This window comes from Setaria viridis, chromosome 2 (genome assembly GCF_005286985.2).
Source record: "Setaria viridis chromosome 2, Setaria_viridis_v4.0, whole genome shotgun sequence".
In the NCBI taxonomy this organism is placed as follows: Eukaryota; Viridiplantae; Streptophyta; class Magnoliopsida; order Poales; family Poaceae; genus Setaria; species Setaria viridis.
The window spans coordinates 2,340,488-2,357,978 of record NC_048264.2 but is presented as its reverse complement, the minus strand read 5'-3'; the positions used below and the strand labels follow the sequence as shown (position 1 = coordinate 2,357,978).

Genomic DNA, 17,491 nt, shown 5'->3' with positions numbered 1-17,491 from the left:
CTTTCCGCTCTCGGACTCTAGCGCAATAGCAACTCGCGCGCCAGTGAGGGTGGATAGGTCAGCGGCGGTTTTGTAAAGCCCGGCACGCCGCTTGAAGAATGTGATGCTACGGCTATTATTATTTTGGATGTAGCTAATTCCGGATCTCCTTGGCCTAGTCATTCTAATGTGGAGAATTCAAAGCTACTACTATTGGTGTGTGAGTAAGAAATGATTTCGTTGTTTTTGAGAGGAAATGTGTTCTGATGTGAATGATCCGAGGAAGAGTCCTATATATAGATGAAAAAGGGCTGTCAGTGAGACAGTTTTCCAAAAATTCTAGTGTATATGAAAATGTTTTTGTAAGAAAAGGTATATTACCAAACGTCACTTAGGAATATCACCGACAGAAGGGGTCCTTGTTTTGCATGGATAAGGTGAGACCCATTTGTCAGTAACAATAAGGAAAGTATAAATTAAGTTTAGATAGATATCACTTCCTCATCTATTTTTATACATTATTTAAATATTATTTATTTTCAAAACGAAAACTGCGCATTTATTTCGGCTTAAAATGTCATATTACACTTTAGGCAGGCATTAATTAAAAAATCCTTTGGTAACCGCTTGAAATCATCCTGCCAATATACATATGTTCATTGTAAGTCGACTATTTAATGCTAATCAAAGATAGCTACGTATGATGCCTATGCATTCTACTACCAGTACAGGATAACCGGGTTTTGACCAAAAGGTGTTTCTTTGCTATATTTTTGTGTGTATATTTGTGTAGTTATTAATGCCATGCAATCGAACAAACTCTTGGTTTAGTGCACGATAATATAGTAAAAGTTCTACCTACAGGATAAACATGTTCCTTGTCTTGCTATGTGAGAGTATCCTAACCCTAGGGAGTATTAACGAGCAATGTGATCCAGCAAAATAGTGTTGAATACAAATTTTGCTGTTATAATTGAAATGTCATTGAAACTTCCCCTCAGGGGCAATCCTTTTCAAATATGGAAAAATATTTTCAAATTTTATTACCATCTCAATGCAAGATGATGCTCCAAAAAATAAACTAAAGGCCTGCCTTAAATGATGGAAATGGTGAACGTAAAACTCAATCGGCTGAAGGCCATTCCTGAATCTACTGAAAGCATCAATCATTATGTAGAATTTTTGGTATTAAATTTAGAAGTGATGGTGGAATATAACAAAACAGTGATATACCAGGAGTGTGGTGTAAACAATCAGTGCTGCTAGCACCAAAATTTCCTACGGGGCGGTCTGTCGCAACATGCAAAATTCAAACTGCAACATTGCCGTTTACCTTTTTCAACATCGTCCAAAATATATGATAGATGAAAATAAAAGCTCCGTGTCATCTGATCTCAGGAGATCCTAAGAAAATCAAATACCCACTGCAACAAATGTAGATGTTTCATGCAATCTCTCTCCTTTTTCTATAAGAACCAGAACTTTGCAAATCAGCTACTGAAACATATATCCTAGAACACATTATGCGACATGGAAAAAGACTAACACAACAATTAAAACAAATTCTTGCAAAGGAGGATGAGAATAATGCAATATCTCTATTTATTCAAAAACAAAGATAGCAACACCAGAAAATAGCTGTTGCAACAACCGGTAGACTGAAACTGAAGGGGGGGGAGGGGGGGGATAGATCTTGCTACATCAGAAAAACCAGATTGGAACATAAAAGAGAAGTCACAATATCTCGTCTGGGATCCTCCTTGTATGGTACCAGCTGAAAACATTGAGGAAGAGCTAATCAAAGAATCATAGCACACCAGTCATCTATCAATTTCTATCTTGCCTGCACACCCATGTTATGTGCGACAGAGGCCGAGGATAAGAGGAGTAGTCTCGTGCACCTTGCACAACCAGAACCTCTAAGAGCCACATCGCCTAGGTTGCCTTTGCGTTGCGTAGGCATCCTCAAGATCCCGGCGGACATGGAGAGTGACCCGAGAACAGCCTCTAGGCCGCCCTTGGTCAAGTATTTGGTCTCGAGCAGCTTCAGATCGGCGATCTGGTCAATTATGCGTAGCTCATGCTGCGGTATGCATCGAGGACGGCCTCTTGGGTGCCCTTGGTCGCCACACATGGCATCATCAAAGCGAGCCTCTGCTTGTCGTGCATCTGAGAGGCGCTCACCATCAGTGGGGAGAGAGGGAGAGGGAGAGAGAGAGAGGGAGAGGGAGAGGGAGAGAGAGAGGAGAGGAGGGGGGGGGGGGGGGGGGGGGGGAGGAGATCAGTAATGTAAAGTAAGAAGGATGTCGAGGAGAGCCATGCATGCGTCCATCCAGAGCCTGCGAGGTGATATTCTGACGGCATTGTTGGACGCCCACACAGGCATTACCGTCAAACAGTCATTCACCTAGCGTAATTTCTACGTAGACCATCTAACCCACAAATTGCCTTCCAAAGGAAGATGGCATTTGTTTGTTCCAGAAGCAAACACTGGAAATATCTCTCCAAGATAGACCGGATCAGGCCATCTTCTTAAACCCATGGATCCGTGTGCAAAATATTTTTTAGCTAGGTAGAGTTCGTGCTATTTTTCTGATTCTAGTCTACTGGATGCATGGTATTGTGATGATCTTTCTATTCCCCTGATCAGTCTACGAAAAATATTTTGTCTTCTGCATATTGCACAAAACAAAGTGGGAATCATAGATACAAAGATGCGACCAGCTTGAGACAACACTTCAGGTACCAAGTCATGCATATTTGTTTTTTTCCTTTCGATAAGGCAAATTTTGTTAAATTCAAGGTTTTTACATCGAACAAATTCCTTGAACTATTTTCCCGGCTTCTACATTACCAGGATGCACACAGCCAAAAGAAAGAAAGAAAAAATGCATAATCAGGGAGCTAATGGCTGTCAATCCGTAGACTAGACCGCCATCCATGTGCCTGGGTAAAAAACTCCTTGGCCACCTGAGCCAAGTGCTGCGATGCCACTGCAAGGAAGCCCTGTGAAGCTGGTTTTTGTAGCATAATCCACGAATGAAGCCAATGGATAACTGAGAAGATAACCTGCAAAGGAGAAGGATTAAGTTTTCTTTCAAAGACACAATCATTGCTGCAAAGCCATAACGACCAACAAGTGGCAGCCGCTCCTAGCAGGACTAGTGGTTTCATTTCTTTGCTTATACCTCATAACCAATTCCCAAACATATGTGATATGCTATGAGGCTGCGGAAGACCTGAAGCTGCATGTGTGATGGACCATATTGTGCGTGCAAAATGACAATCAAAAAACAAATGCTGAATCGTTTCATCATTGGCACAGAAGCAACACTTCTTGTTGCCTTGCCAATTACGCTTAGCTAAGTTGTCTTTTGTCAACACCAACCCCCTTCCTAAGTACCACAAAAAAATCCTAACCTTTAGGGGGGGCTTTTATTTTTCATAAAAGTTTGTTCAGGTTGGGGACATCTTCATGTATCATGGCTAGATAGTAAGATTTCACTGATAATTGTCCAATAGGGTGTATGTTCCAGTGAAATTCACCTTGCTCTTGGCTCAGCACTATATTAGCAATATATGGATATAGATTATTCCATGCTGCTAACTTATTGCCTATGAGATCCCTACGCCACGAGATATTGATGGGTGAGGAGCTTAAAACTTCTGCTATAGTATGTTGTTTGTGTCGAGCTATGTTATATAGATAAGGATACTGCTCACGCAAAGTCATGCATATTTTGTAGTGTCAATTGATTTTCTGTGATGGATGTTTCTGCAGCTACCGTTTGAATCCATGAGAAATATGTCCCTGAACCCATTCTTTCATCATGATGTAGGCAGCAGCTTTCACTTTCAATCAAACGATTGCATTTCTTCAATAATATATGAAAGATACAAAGCACTTCATGGATGAAAGGACCAGAGCCATGAAATAATCTTCAAGAGCTCTCGGTCCTCGATATATCCATACATGCAGATGACGCTAATAAACACACTAGACATAGACTACTGATGGTCCAGACCACCTTTTTTTCAAACGACAAGCAGCTAGTAACAAAATCTTCTTTGATCATCCACAGGACAATTGAAATTACTGCATCAAATATATATCACTGAGGTAGATGATCTTGGATTTCTTGATAAACACGTGAGAGCCCGCGTAACAGCTCATTGAGCTTCTCGACACTAAGGTCATCTATATTTCCATAGATAAGCTTAGCCACCTTTGAGCTTTCTTGAATCTCCTTGGAACGTGCCATAGACTCCCACATCCTCCTATCCTGCACATCCTTCAGGTTCTTTAGCTGGATTAGCTCATTTTGTAGAGAAATGATTTTGGCCTTTTGTGCCTCATCATTAGGGATTGGATCTTCCGGTGTATTCCCTGAAAGGAAAGAATCAATAATGGGATCTGCAGATGGAGTGCCGAAAGCGAACACTTTTCCACTTTCACACTCTAGTGCAACAGCAATTTTTGCGCCAGTGAGGATGGATGGTTCAGCTGCGGTTTTGAATAGTCCATTACGCTGCTTGTGGAATGTAACGGTACTCTCACTATCGCTCTTAAGATAGTTGATACTGGTTCTCCTTGGCCTCCTAGGCATTCTCAGATGGAGAATTTAAAGGAACTACTACTACAAATTAAGCTATGGGGGATTGAATGATATTTTATTTGGGAGGCGTTGTGTTTTGATGAGAAGGAGCTTGAGAAGCGTCCTATATATAGGAGAAATGGAGCAAGTGGGGTCATTTTCTAGTGATTCAATATATTAAAGAGTCTTTTCAAAAAAGTATAATACTATGTCACTTTTGTTTTCCAATGTCATGTCACTGACACTGAAGTCCTTGTGTTTCCTCAACAAGGTGGGGGCCCATTTGTCAGTAGCTGTTAGGTAATTGTACAATTAAGTTCTGCGTGGATGTTCCTTTATGCTTCTTGCATGCCAAGTATTAATATAGCGTGTATATAATGTTGCCTAAGGCTAATCCCAGTGGGGGTTTCATAGAGGTTTCATGCACATTAAATACGGTGACACATTAGCATATGTGATGACATGGCATGGTAGTTATGAAGTGAGAGAGGGAAGGAGTTTCATCAGGATGAAACTGTGTATACACTGTTTCCAAGACTATGAAACCTATTGAAACTTGCATTGGGGGCTATAGAGTTTCATTTCATCTAACCATATCCAATCACATGCCTCACAATTAAATGTTATGGGCATCCTATGAAATCGTGAAATGAAATTGTGCACTGGGACTCCCCGTTTCATTCATGAGAATACACCTCATGGGATGATGTGGTATCCTTGGAAACAGTGCAATGAAACCTTGCACTGGGACTAGCCTAACATGACATGTTGCAGTTTAGTACAATGCTTATGTTAAAGCTCTTTTGATCTATGGTTAACCGTATCCTGCCTTATATAAGCATTTCATGTGAGTCGTGTATTTAATGCTAATTAAACACAGACATAAATTATGTCTATGTGCTGTAGTAGTATTGAACTATATTGATTGGAAATAAATTTTCTCCTATTCTAATTAAGCTGAACCATTGCTGTATATTATATCTAAATTTTGAAAATATCAATTAGCATTGTGCCAATTTGATTGTGTTTCCACAAATTTCATGTTGACCAGGAAGAACTAATGCGCGGCCTGAAGTGGAAACACAATCAACAACATTGCATTGTTTCGTACGCAAAATTGGTGATGTGATACTGTGTTACACACTCAACATGTTTCACATGGATTGGGTTTAACTGAGCCTACAACTCATCTATGTGTGGCATGGATCCATTAAAATCACCAGAGAAGAATGGTGCGGTGACAAGAAATATCCAAGGAGGAGAAGAGGAGCCCTTGATTTGAGCACCCCATCTACCAATCCACCAACTAGCTTCACTCTATAGCTAGATCTACCATGTGGAGGAGGTCAGCATAGGCTAGGCATAGCATATAGTTGCAGTTGGAGATGTACCTACAGCAGCAGAAGTTTGGAAATGAACACCACCAAGGCTATATTGGTGGATCTCAAAGAGATCTAGGCCTTTGACACTACCGCTTAAAAGTGGGTGTGGAGGTCTTAGTACAAGAAACGGAAGTAGGGACCGGTGCGGATTTGGAGAGACCTTGATGCATGAGGAGAGAGAAAGGGGGGAGGGGGAAGGATGAGAGAGAGATGGTTGGGTGTAGCTGTATAAGCATAAAAGGCCCGCTATTCCTAACGTTTTTTTCCTTAGAGTGAATAAGTTACACTTTTAATAGCAAACTACTATTAAATTTCTTAAACCAAATTTCCACTTTTTAGACCATTTAAGGAAATTCTCAAAAAAAACTTAATTGTGTCCCATAATAAACATGTTTTCCCACACTTTTTCTGCACACGGGATCCAGGACGGGATTGGGGGCTAGGGTGTAGTTGGGGATCATCCTATGGTGACCCGACTCACGGTGCTCTTCGTCAAATCCGAAACATGTTGACGCTCATGGTGGTAGCAGCTTTTAGTGCTAGCCAATGGTAACGCCGCCTACAGTGGTGTGCTAGCCCTGGCTTGGAGGTTGATGCCTGTGTGCCTGGGGTCCATCTAAATCTTGCGGGGTTGGCTAGCGGTCGGTTCTACTGTTGGGCACCTTCGGCCACTCGGTCTCACTGTGCCCTTGTTGTTGCAACCTAGTGAAGACGGCGAGGAGAATACGGGAGAGCCAAAGATCCACTTGCATGTGGGGAAGGACCATCGGCTATCTGCGGAGTTACATGTCCAGGAGCTTGGCCCTTGCGCGAGCATTCCCTCGCGAGGGGGCTCCAATGAGGACTAGGGGAAACGAGAGCTTTCCGATATCTCAGTAAAAATTCATCGAGCCAGGAGTTTGCATTCTCTACCCTATTTACCTTCCGTATTACTCATTGCACTTTGCATTCCATGTTTACCTTTTCTAGAATTGCTATATGTAGTTTGTAGGATTGGAACCTAGGATGCAAAATACTTTTGCAACAGAGATAGCAACACATGGAAAAAAAATCTAGTGCACATCTAGATAGAAATTGGAATAGATTTTTATATGTGCTTGGAATCTTAGAACATCTAATTCACCCATCCCCTCCTAGAATGTCACGGTCCTTTCACACCCCACAAATCTCCCACTGTCGATATCCTTCAACATTTTCTTACACATGATTCAACAATGTACGAGCCATGTTACTTTGGGCTAGCACTGCACGAAGTTGGGTCGTTCGTGGTTGTGTCTAGGCAAAGGCTTTAGTTCCATATTCATACCATGTATGGTCAAGCTCCCCTACCGGACAATCTAGGCCCAAAGCGGCCCATGGCACGAGAAGGCCGGGCTGGGCCAGCACGGCAGGGCCAAGCTCCACCTTTATTCACCAGTGTCCTACTATTTACCAACCCAACTATCTACTCTCTGTCAAAATACTACTACGCTGGTATGGAGCACCGCCCACCTCACCGGAGGAAGGGACGTCGAATGAGGAAGCGACTCGGCGGGCTGCCAGACCTCCTCCACGCGGGTGAGCCATGGCACCGGCAACACTCATCAACCCACCCATCATCGGCTAGGCCGCGAAAAGCTACAAAGATCGATGGAGAAGATGCACGACAACATCCCTAGATCGACTTGGCTGGCATTGACATAGCAGTAGGTTGACGCCGGTTGTGGCGGAATGGCTTCCTTGATGGCGTAGCCGACATGAATGAGAACCATGGAGACCATCATGCCATCCAACTCGAGCAAATTCACGCAAGATCGAGACCCTCCTCAAGTCAAATGCCCTTTTTGTGTGCCAACAATAAAAGCCCAGTTCTAATCACAGTATCTGATACATCTTAAAATCATCATAAATTTTTTTAATGCATTCTAACAGGTCCGCGCAGCGCTGGGACTTGAAGAGCAGTGTGACATTATTATAGTCGACGAGCGAGCCAGTGGAGTACATCAGCGTGTCGATCAGTTCAGTGGCTGGGTTTTGTTGCGGACGTTGTAGACCCACAGGAGGAGACCCCACCAGTTGCGTTCATCTGCGGTGTAGGAGTGGTTCACTATGCCAGTGCCGATGGAGGTGCGTTGGGAAAGAAGCTGGCCCGCCTGGCCTTCAGATCCGGGGAACATGGCCCAGTTGGTGGATGCTAACCAGTTCGTCCGCCACCTCCTGTGCCCCTGCTGGTGAGGGCAAGGCCGCTGATGCAAGTCTCCTGCAAGCTATCAATACTACCGCTGCTCCAGCGCGACCTCTCATGAAGCTATCGGATGACAGAGGTGGGGAAGAGACATCGTGTTTGACTTTTCCAATCGAGGCCATCTTCTTGTTTTCTATTCTGTTCGAGTTCCAATTGAACTTTGGTTCGATGATTTTGTGTGGGTTGCGGTACAAGTAGGACTTGGAATGATTTGTTCATCTGACGCGGAATCGGGTTCGTCTGTCAGCGGGGTTGCATGTCTAGACCCACAATGCAGTGCCAGAGGAGGGCGACGTACCAAAGTTTAGTAGTTTTTTTAAAACATTATAATGACAGTTAACAAACACTTACCGTACTTTTATATTAGGTAAAGATTACCGGGCTGCAGAGAGAGATCGGCACAAAAAGAAAAGGCTTGTGGAACTGCAAGACAAAAATCCTGGCCCATTCCATAGGGCCCAAACAAACAAAAGAAGCCCACATCAGATGAGAGGGCCGATGGCGCGGGCTCCTTGCACGGGCTGCAAGTTTACTCTACTGCATTTCTCTGTGCGGCGGACTGATTCAGTCAGACACATTAGGAGTCAGCAGGCCATGCACCTTTTTTTTTTTTTACGGGTAGCCATGCTCCTTTGGAGATGGGCCATCCAGTACAGCCACCGTTCAGTAAAAATAATGTTCTGCGCATCTAAAAAAAAGTTTTGTGGCCCAGTTGCTGGCTGCGAATGCATGCTCTCCTGGATTCACGTGACAGTGAGAGCGATTGGGATGGGACTAGAACGAGGAACACGAGACAATGTTCTTGGAACCGAAGCAAGCGCGAGAAACGCTTTTCCCAGGTAACCTGGATCATGTCCTGGACATTGTCACCTCACCTCCATGCTTCCCCGGCCAGCAAAGCGAAGCAAAGTTTTCTTTCACCCCAAAGCTAGCTAGTACTACTCTGATTCTCTGAACATTTGATTGGCTCAATGCAATTTTCCATGCACTTTTTTTTTGATGTGAGTATTGCTTTAATTGGATGTGATTCACTAGGAGGTAAAAAGAACATTTTTTGTGGAACAAAATTTAAATGTTAAACGAACATTTATTTTGGGATAGAGGGAGTATTCAATTATAAGCAGGCAGGCAGACAAACGAATGCTAAACGATTAGCTCGAGCTAACACAAGATGGTGGTATATAGCATCGGTCGTGTTGTTCGATTAGTGCAGACGTGCATTGTTGTTACTGAAAACAAGATCCGAGTCGCTAATAATATAGTACGTCTACTCAGCAAGCACACTGCATTCATCCTGGATATATTCGTTGCGTGCATAAAGTTATGATGAATCATCTATCTATCTCTGTGAAAAAAAACTATTGATTCTCGTCGCCCCATCACCATCAGATTTGTGCAGATTTATTATGTTAGTCGCGCTACTTGTACATTAATCCGGAGTAATTTAGTCCTGCAGCCGGCAGATACAGATACGATGAACATGACAGGAGGACCGTTTCTTGCCACTCTGTCCAAACTGGCTAGCTTGCTGATGGAACAAAAAAATCCCATATTAGTAGTTGATCGAATGTTCTGTGTGGTTCAGGTAATTTGGTTTCAGATGCCAGCGGCAGCCGATCCGTCACCCTCTTCCCACCGACAAAGGACGCCCTCTTGCAGCCCTTAATTCACTCTTGTAAACTGGAATCTACCCCCAGTGTAAAAATATAGATTAAGATGTATGGATTACTCCCTTCGTTCTGAATCATTATCCGATTTAATTTTCTTCTAAATCAAACTACTGGCCGACTCTATTACAATCTATTCCTTCCTGTGCAATGATTTTTTTTTTGGGCAAAATCAGCACCTGAATTTTAGCACGAAGCCAATACATATATGGTTTAATGGGATTCATTTCTATCTAAAAAGCTATATACATTGACAAGGCAAAACAAATAGACACTGATAACATCTATGCCTGTTTATGTATGCATGACACATTCCAGCCGAGAGCGCGCGTCGGATGCTCCGATTTCCAAAATGTGCATATTGTCCGGCGCTGCGTTTCCCCAACTGCAACCTGCAGGCAGAGCTAGACGAACCGTGCATGTACCACCATCGTCTCTGTGCTGCTCGATCTGAATGGTGCCCCTAAACAATAGTTTGTTTGTTGGATCATGGATGTCACGTGCATATGTGGATAGATGGCTTTTTATGTTGACTCTAAGCACGTGTACCATGCAGGTAGGGTCATCATTTTTCACCGGGTTTGGGGTGGGGGAAGGGGCCCATAGCCCTGCCTCCATCGAGCCTAGCTCAACCGATTAAGGATTTAGAGTGGAAGGTGTGGTTGTGCATCTAACCATCTAGATTTAAATTCCTTCTAGCTCGAATTTAGATGTATATTTTCTTCTACTTAATGGAAAATTCACCGCCTAATTCCTCCTAGGTGGATCTTGTTTTTTTTCCTTGTTCGACGCGACTAAGACACACCGTAACCATTTTCTTGTTAATCGCCTATTTTCCTTTTTTTCCATGTATGCATTTGAACTCTCTTCCTTCCTTCCTTTTGATCGCCATCATATCTGAGCAGAACATGGTAAGATGCAATGCACGCATACGCCGGCCGGGAAAGACCGGCCTCTGTTGCCATGCATTCTCAGGTTGTGTTGTGCAACAACAGCAACCAGCTTATTAGTTAGTTGGTCTGACCAGTTGACACAAATGTATGGAGCAAACAAAACAATGCATACTCTTGTTGGATCACCACCTGCACGTCTCGGCAGTTGGGGCTTTGTATGGTGATTAGATGTGTGCAGTGGACTACAGCCCAGCTAAATGTTGGCCCCGCGCTCGTTGACTTGCCATCCATCTCACACCAAATACGTATATCTTTTTCTACAATGATCACAGGTCAATCCATTTTTTTCCCCTAGTACACTGCTGGTATTGTTGTTGTGCAGGAATGAGCGAGCACGCATGTCGTTACTGGTACGCATTTTCCGGATACAAGAGCCATGGTTCGAGCATCAGAATTAAAAGTCGGTGGCCCTGGCAAGGGCAACAGCTTTTTATTGATGGTCAAAATTGGCACAAACCTGAATTTGCGTCAACAGGTTTCAAAATAAACTTGGTCTTGTTTAGTTGCCTAAAATTTGGAGGTGCAAAATTACTGTTACAGCACTGTAGCACATTGTAGTGTTTCGTTTGTATTTGTGAATTATTATCCAAATATTGACTAATTAGGCTCAAAAAATTCGTCTCGCAAAGTACAACAAAACTGTGCAATTAGTTTTTGATTTCGTCTACTACTCCATGCATGTACCGCAAGTTTGATGTGATGGGGAATCTTCTTTTTGCATAGTATCAAAGTGGCGAGTTTCGAGGAACTAAACATTTGCCTTGTACGCAAGCACCCTTCGTGGCTACGTACTGGCGCTAGTAATAAACTAATGGTAAACTTGGAGCTGTTCGCTTGTCGCTGCCAGCATGGCTCGGTCAAAGCCTACACCGTTCGCATCTGGGTTGGTGACTGCCTCTCACTGACTGACTGACTGACTGACCCACTGAGTGACGAGGGACTAATAATTGATTAAAACTCCAAAGCTAATCTCCTGATCGCATCCATTTGTAACCTAGCTTTGCTGTCCATACACGCACGGTGATAAAGTATTGCTACCGACGAAAGCATGGAACGCAAGTTGGCATAGAAATTACAAACGGCAGCCTGCAGCCGAGGCAGAGGCACGGACGCTTCACCTGTAGACGGCAGAGCAGCTATACATAAAAAAAAAACTAGAACTGTAAATCTCTCTTTATGTTTTTTCGCAGAGATTCCGCAGTGCAGACAAGAACGACAGGTATGGGTCGTCCGAGCAGCGACACGAACGCAGCAAGGAGAAACCAAACCCACTGTCAGCAGCAGCAGATCAAGACAAACCCTGCTGGTAGTCCTAGCTAATCTTTGGGTGTGATGGGAAGGCGATGACGACGGAGCAAAAAGTAGACGGCAGCAGCAATCGCTGTGCCCTGCCCGGCCGGCCGGCCAGCGGTCATTAGCGCCATGATTAGTGCCAGCCGGGAACAGGACATGCGGGGAGCAAAAGCTCGAGATTAGCTTTGGTTCAACAGCTAGCTTAGCTTAGCTTGAGGGCCCAAAAATGCAACCAACAAAAAGCAAAAGCTACAACGACGCACAGTGCGCCTCTTTAAGCTCACTCAAAGTTGCTGTCTGATTTACATCCTCTTTTTTTGAGCTGCAGTTTTTGAGTTTTTTAAAAGAACTATTGCTATCTTCTAGAAGATGTGTCTAGCTTTCGGAGCTCAAAAAAACTACGAAAAACTTATAAAGTCGAGCTTTTCAACTTTTATATAAACTCAACTTTTCTGATCTTCCAGTTTTTCGGAAGCTATACGAGAAGATCGCTATTTATTTAAACTTCTAACTTTTCATGCTAAGAAACTGTCAGAAATCTGAAACAAACAGAGCTAGTTAGCTAGGACCCTTGTCAACAAGCAAAGATTCAAATCGACAGATCATCACGAGCAACTAGCAAAGTCCCAGTCGTCCTACTTGTGGTCGTGTCGCCTGTCCGCGCCTGCTTTGTTTGTTTTTCTTAAAAAAAACAGAAAATGGAAACGAATTCCATTAATCATGCGCTCCAGGCAAATCGGTGGACACCAACAAAGCTAGAGAAACTCTCTTAACCTCCTGTCATTATTCACCGTATTCAGCAGCCGCCAGCACAGTTTTAACCTCCTGTCATTTCAAAAGGAGATGGTCTAATATTCGTCAAACCTCGTGCACATTGGCCACGGAGTATTTAGGTTCACTCCATTTCTTGCAATGTTTGAGTTTGACGTCACCTGCAAAGCATTATTATGGGCCACACGTCGGACAAATATTTTAATTTTGTTTTGTACATTAGACTCCTCATCTTACAAGCTCCAATCAAAACAACTTCCTTCGCACGAGGATGCATCACATCAGTTATTTTGGTGATCCCTTATCTTTGTGCCTAGAACATGCATGAGGCCAGCGGCGGCAAGCGGGGCCCAAGCTGATCCGCCCGTCCTACAACAAGAAAAGAAGATGGAATGGAGCCCCCTATGCTTAGCTGGACTGCCGGTAGACTTAAAAAAAAAGGTTTTGAATTCGAAATGGACGGCCCTCGTCTCTCTCATCACCACCGCCAACAAACAGTCGCTGGCCCGCCACGGCCGCTCGCCCGTTCATCCGTGACAGCCTGTTCGCAGCTGTACTCCAACCCCAACGAACCCAGTATTTTTTTTTTCGTTTCTATTTTCCCCTTCAAAGCTTGAAAAATCACACTCGTAGTCGTAGCTTAGGTGGCTTCCAGGCGGGCCCTACGCGCCCTTGGACGGACCCACAGTTCATGGAGCATGGGCAGCACATTCCTAGTCCGCTCGTAAATTCGTGACCCCCGCCTCCCGATTATTCTCCTCCAACAAAACTAATTTCATTATTTTTTGTATAAAAAAGAAAACAGATCATTGCGTAGTATATTCGCCGGCGCATGTGACACGAGCGTGGTGTTCACGGCGGGCCGGCGGCATCCGGCAGCTCACCTCAGCTGGGAATCGCCCCCATCATTGCGCCCGTGCGACCTCTCCTGTTCTCTTCTCTTCGGGGGTGATTGGATGCCTGTATCCGGCCTCATCCAGGCTCACCGCATCTAGCTTGGCTGTGATTGGATGCAGGTCAAATCCTCCGCACGGCCACAAATCCGCTGTCTTCATTGACCTATTATTTAACTGCCCAAGCCGTAACCGCAGCATGCAGCAGCGGCGAAAATTTCCCTCGGCTCCCCGAAGACGCAGACCAAGCAACGCTATACCGGTTATTTTCGCTCGACAAAAACTGGGACCGTTAGAAAACTAACATTCACTGTCACCGCGCCTCGCCCGGGCCACTCCAGCTGCCACTGACAGCGGGACGGCGACGCGGGCCAAAGATCGCGGCGTGGGCCCCACCCCCGCGCCGTAATCATGAACGAGCTCGGGCTCACCGACACCGTGGGGCCCCGCTTCCCCCCCCCCCCCCCCCCGCTGCCCTGTCCTTTTCCTCCCTTTCTCACCACCAACAAGCAATCGGATGCCCGCCCGTACGGGCACGCACGGCTCGGCACGACCCGATCTCGCCTCCCCGGCCTTTTCACCGCGGGCTCGGCAAAAAGGGGCGCGCGGTAAAAAAATCGCCTTGCCGTCGCCGTCAAGTGAGCGCGAACGCAGGCAAGGAGGAAAAGCGGCCACAGCGGGGACCCCACGGCACCCCCACCGCAAAAGCGCACCTCGTTGCCGCGCAACTGGACTGGACTCAGGCCTTAGTTGTCAAAATCGGAATTGTCAAAATTACTGTGCGGCACTGTAGCATACTGTAACGTTTCGTTTGTATTTGTGAATTATTGTTCAAATATTGACTAATTAGGCTCAAAAGATTCGTCTCGCAAAGTACAACAAAACTGTGCAATTAGTTTTTAATTTCATCTACATTTCGTACTCCATACATATACCACAAGTTTAATATGATGGGGAATCTTCTTTTTGCATAGTGTCAAAGTTGGGAGTTGGGGTGAAGTAAACAAGGGCTCACTTCACTCGGGCCGCGTGCTCTCTCTCCTCTCCTGATCCGGTGCGGCCGCGGGGCGCTCGCGTCTCACGCCAGCGGTCAGGCCGCCTCCGCGCCCCCGCACGCCTCCCCGTACGCCACCACCTTATCCGGACTCACCGTCTCAACAGCGACTCCACGACACTGACAGGCGGACTCGGATGACCAGGTCCCTGGTCCGGGCCCACGTGTCTGCGAGGATGGCGGCCCGGCACGGGAGCTGGAGAGGCTGGAATAGGAGGAGGCCCCGCGCACAGCTCACCGGGAGGGAGGGATCCAGGCTGGCCACGCCCGGCGCATGGCGGGGCCCCGCCAGTCTTATACCCTATGATCCCTCGTCACCACTCCTTCCTTCCCATCGCCGGAATCGAAAACCACCTCCCCTTTTCCCCTTCCCTTCCTCTCCAATCCATCCGCCATTGCTTCCATTCCATCGATCCGCATTGCGTCGCTTCAATCCGTGGAGGAGGGGGAACTAGGAAGGCGTTGCGAGTGAGCTGAGGCCTGAGGATTGGCAGCCGCCCCGCCGGCGATGGACCCGTGCCCGTTCGTGCGGGTGCTGGTCGGCAACCTGGCGGTCAAGATGCCGGCGGCGGCCCCGCGCGGCGGGGGCACCGGCGGTTCCAGCTCCGGCGCCGGGGTGCACCCGACAACCGCGCCCTGCTACTGCCGGATCCGCCTCAACAAGCTCCCCTACCAGACGGCCTCGGCCCCGCTGCTGCCGCCCGCCGAGGAGGGGCCCGCGTCCTGCACGGGCGCATTCGCCGCGGCCTTCCACGTCTCCAAGGCCGACCTCGACCGTGCCGCCGCGAAGCCCGCGCTCTTCGGGGCGCGCCGCACCGCGCGGCTCAAGGTGGCGGTGTACGCGGGGAGGAGGGGGTCCACGTGCGGGGTCAGCTCGGGGAGATTGCTAGGGAAGGTGGTGGTGCCGCTCGACCTCAGGGCCGCTGCCGCCAAGCCCGTCGTGTTCCATAGCGGGTGGGTCGCCATCGGGAAGCGCCGCGCAGGCCGCAAGCCGGCGGCGGCGGGGGCGGCATTCGGCGGCGCTGCTGCCGGCCACGCGCAGCTGAACCTGACCGTGCGCGCGGAACCCGACCCGAGGTTCGTGTTCGAGTTCGACGGCGAGCCGGAGTGCAGCCCACAGGTGCTCCAGGTGCAGGGCCGGATGAGGCAGCCCATGTTCACCTGCAAATTCTCCTGCCGCAGCAACAGCGACCTCCGCTCAAGGTGACCACTCTTTCTCCTGTCTCCTCATTGCATTCAAGCAAATGCGGCCGATTCCTGATGGAAGAATCGATGGAATCCAATACATGCAGGTCGGTGCAGTCTGATCCGGGGAACGGCGGGCGCAACTGGCTGGCCAAGTTCGGGTCGGAGCGGGAGCGCGCGGGGAAGGAGCGAAAGGGGTGGTCGGTGACGGTGCACGACCTGTCGGGCTCGCCGGTGGCGCTGGCCTCGATGGTGACTCCCTTCGTCGCCTCCCCCGGGACCGACCGCGTGAGCCGCTCCAACCCGGGCGGCTGGCTCATCCTCCGCCCCGTCGACGGGACCTGGACGCCGTGGGGCCGCCTCGAGTGCTGGCGCGAGCGCGGCGGTGCCGGCGCAGGCGGCGACTCCCTCGGCTACCGCTTCGAGCTCGTCCCGGACCACACCAACTCCGGCGTGGGCGTGTGCGTGGCCGAGTCCGGCGTCCCGGCCTCCAAGGGCGGGCGGTTCGCCATCGACCTGACGGCGGCGCAGCCGTTCGGCCGGAGCGGGTCCCCCGGCTGCAGCCCCCGCGGCAGCGGCGACTTCGGGCACGGGCTCTGGCCGTTCGGGAGCTTCCGAGGGTTCGTGATGTCGGCTGCCGTGCAGGGGGAGGGACGGTGCAGCAAGCCCACGGTGGAGGTGGGCGTGGCCCACGTCGGGTGCGCCGAGGACGCCGCCGCGTTCGTGGCGCTGGCGGCCGCCGTCGACCTGAGCATGGACGCGTGCCGGCTCTTCTCGTGCAAGCTCCGTAGGGAGCTGTCGGCGTCCCGCGCCGAGCTGCTGCGGTGAGCTGGGAATGGTGGTGGCATTGCCGGAATTGGAAGGAACTGTACAGCAGCAGCAGTGGTAGTGTTGTGGAGAGGATGGTTGCGATGGGAAGGGGACTGAGGGAGATGAGGGGTGGTTCGTTTGTGATCTCGCCTGGTCGCGAAAGTTTTGGTGCGCCGATCGGGTGAGCTTTGTTCTTGTGTTTTTGGTCGCGGAGCGGAGGTGATCACTTCTCGTGATTCTTGGATCGTTTTTGTGATTTGAGAGTAGAGGTGTTGTTGTTGTTGGTCTTCTAGGTGCTTTTTAAAGTCTAGAAGCAATCAAATTGAAGCAGTAGCAGTAGAGGGAGTAACGAGCGAAGCTGTGTCGGTGTTTATGCGCTATGAATTTTGAACGCTTGTGCTGCTACCGAAGTGGTAGCAAGATGTGTTTGTGTGTGGAATGGAAACAAGACTTTGTCATCAGTTTCTTCTTCTTTACCTTTTTTGTTTGCATTCAATGCTGTTCAAGTTCATCGCCTTGTTCAGTGGTGGTTTTGGACTTTTGGTTTGGGGAAATTTGAGGCTTTGAGCTTGCAGTGCAAAGGCATGGGGAATGCAGGTCGGAGGATCCGAGGATGGAACTGAGGAAGGGGACGGCAGGTCGTCCGAGCCAAAGGGTGCAGGGGCCCAAAGCCACATGGGTTGTC

General features: G+C 47.9%; 1 protein-coding gene across 1 annotated transcript; it reads left to right on the top strand.

Moving 5' to 3' along the window:
• The first annotated feature begins 15,082 nt into the window (after nt 1–15,082).
• On the top strand, nt 15,083–17,267 carry LOC117842198 (uncharacterized). Its single transcript, XM_034722568.2, has 2 exons — nt 15,083–16,014; nt 16,104–17,267. Exons 1-2 carry the CDS (start codon nt 15,320–15,322, stop codon nt 16,822–16,824), a joined length of 1,416 nt encoding a protein of 471 aa, XP_034578459.1. The 5' UTR covers nt 15,083–15,319; the 3' UTR covers nt 16,825–17,267.
• The last annotated feature ends 224 nt before the right edge of the window (nt 17,268–17,491 follow it).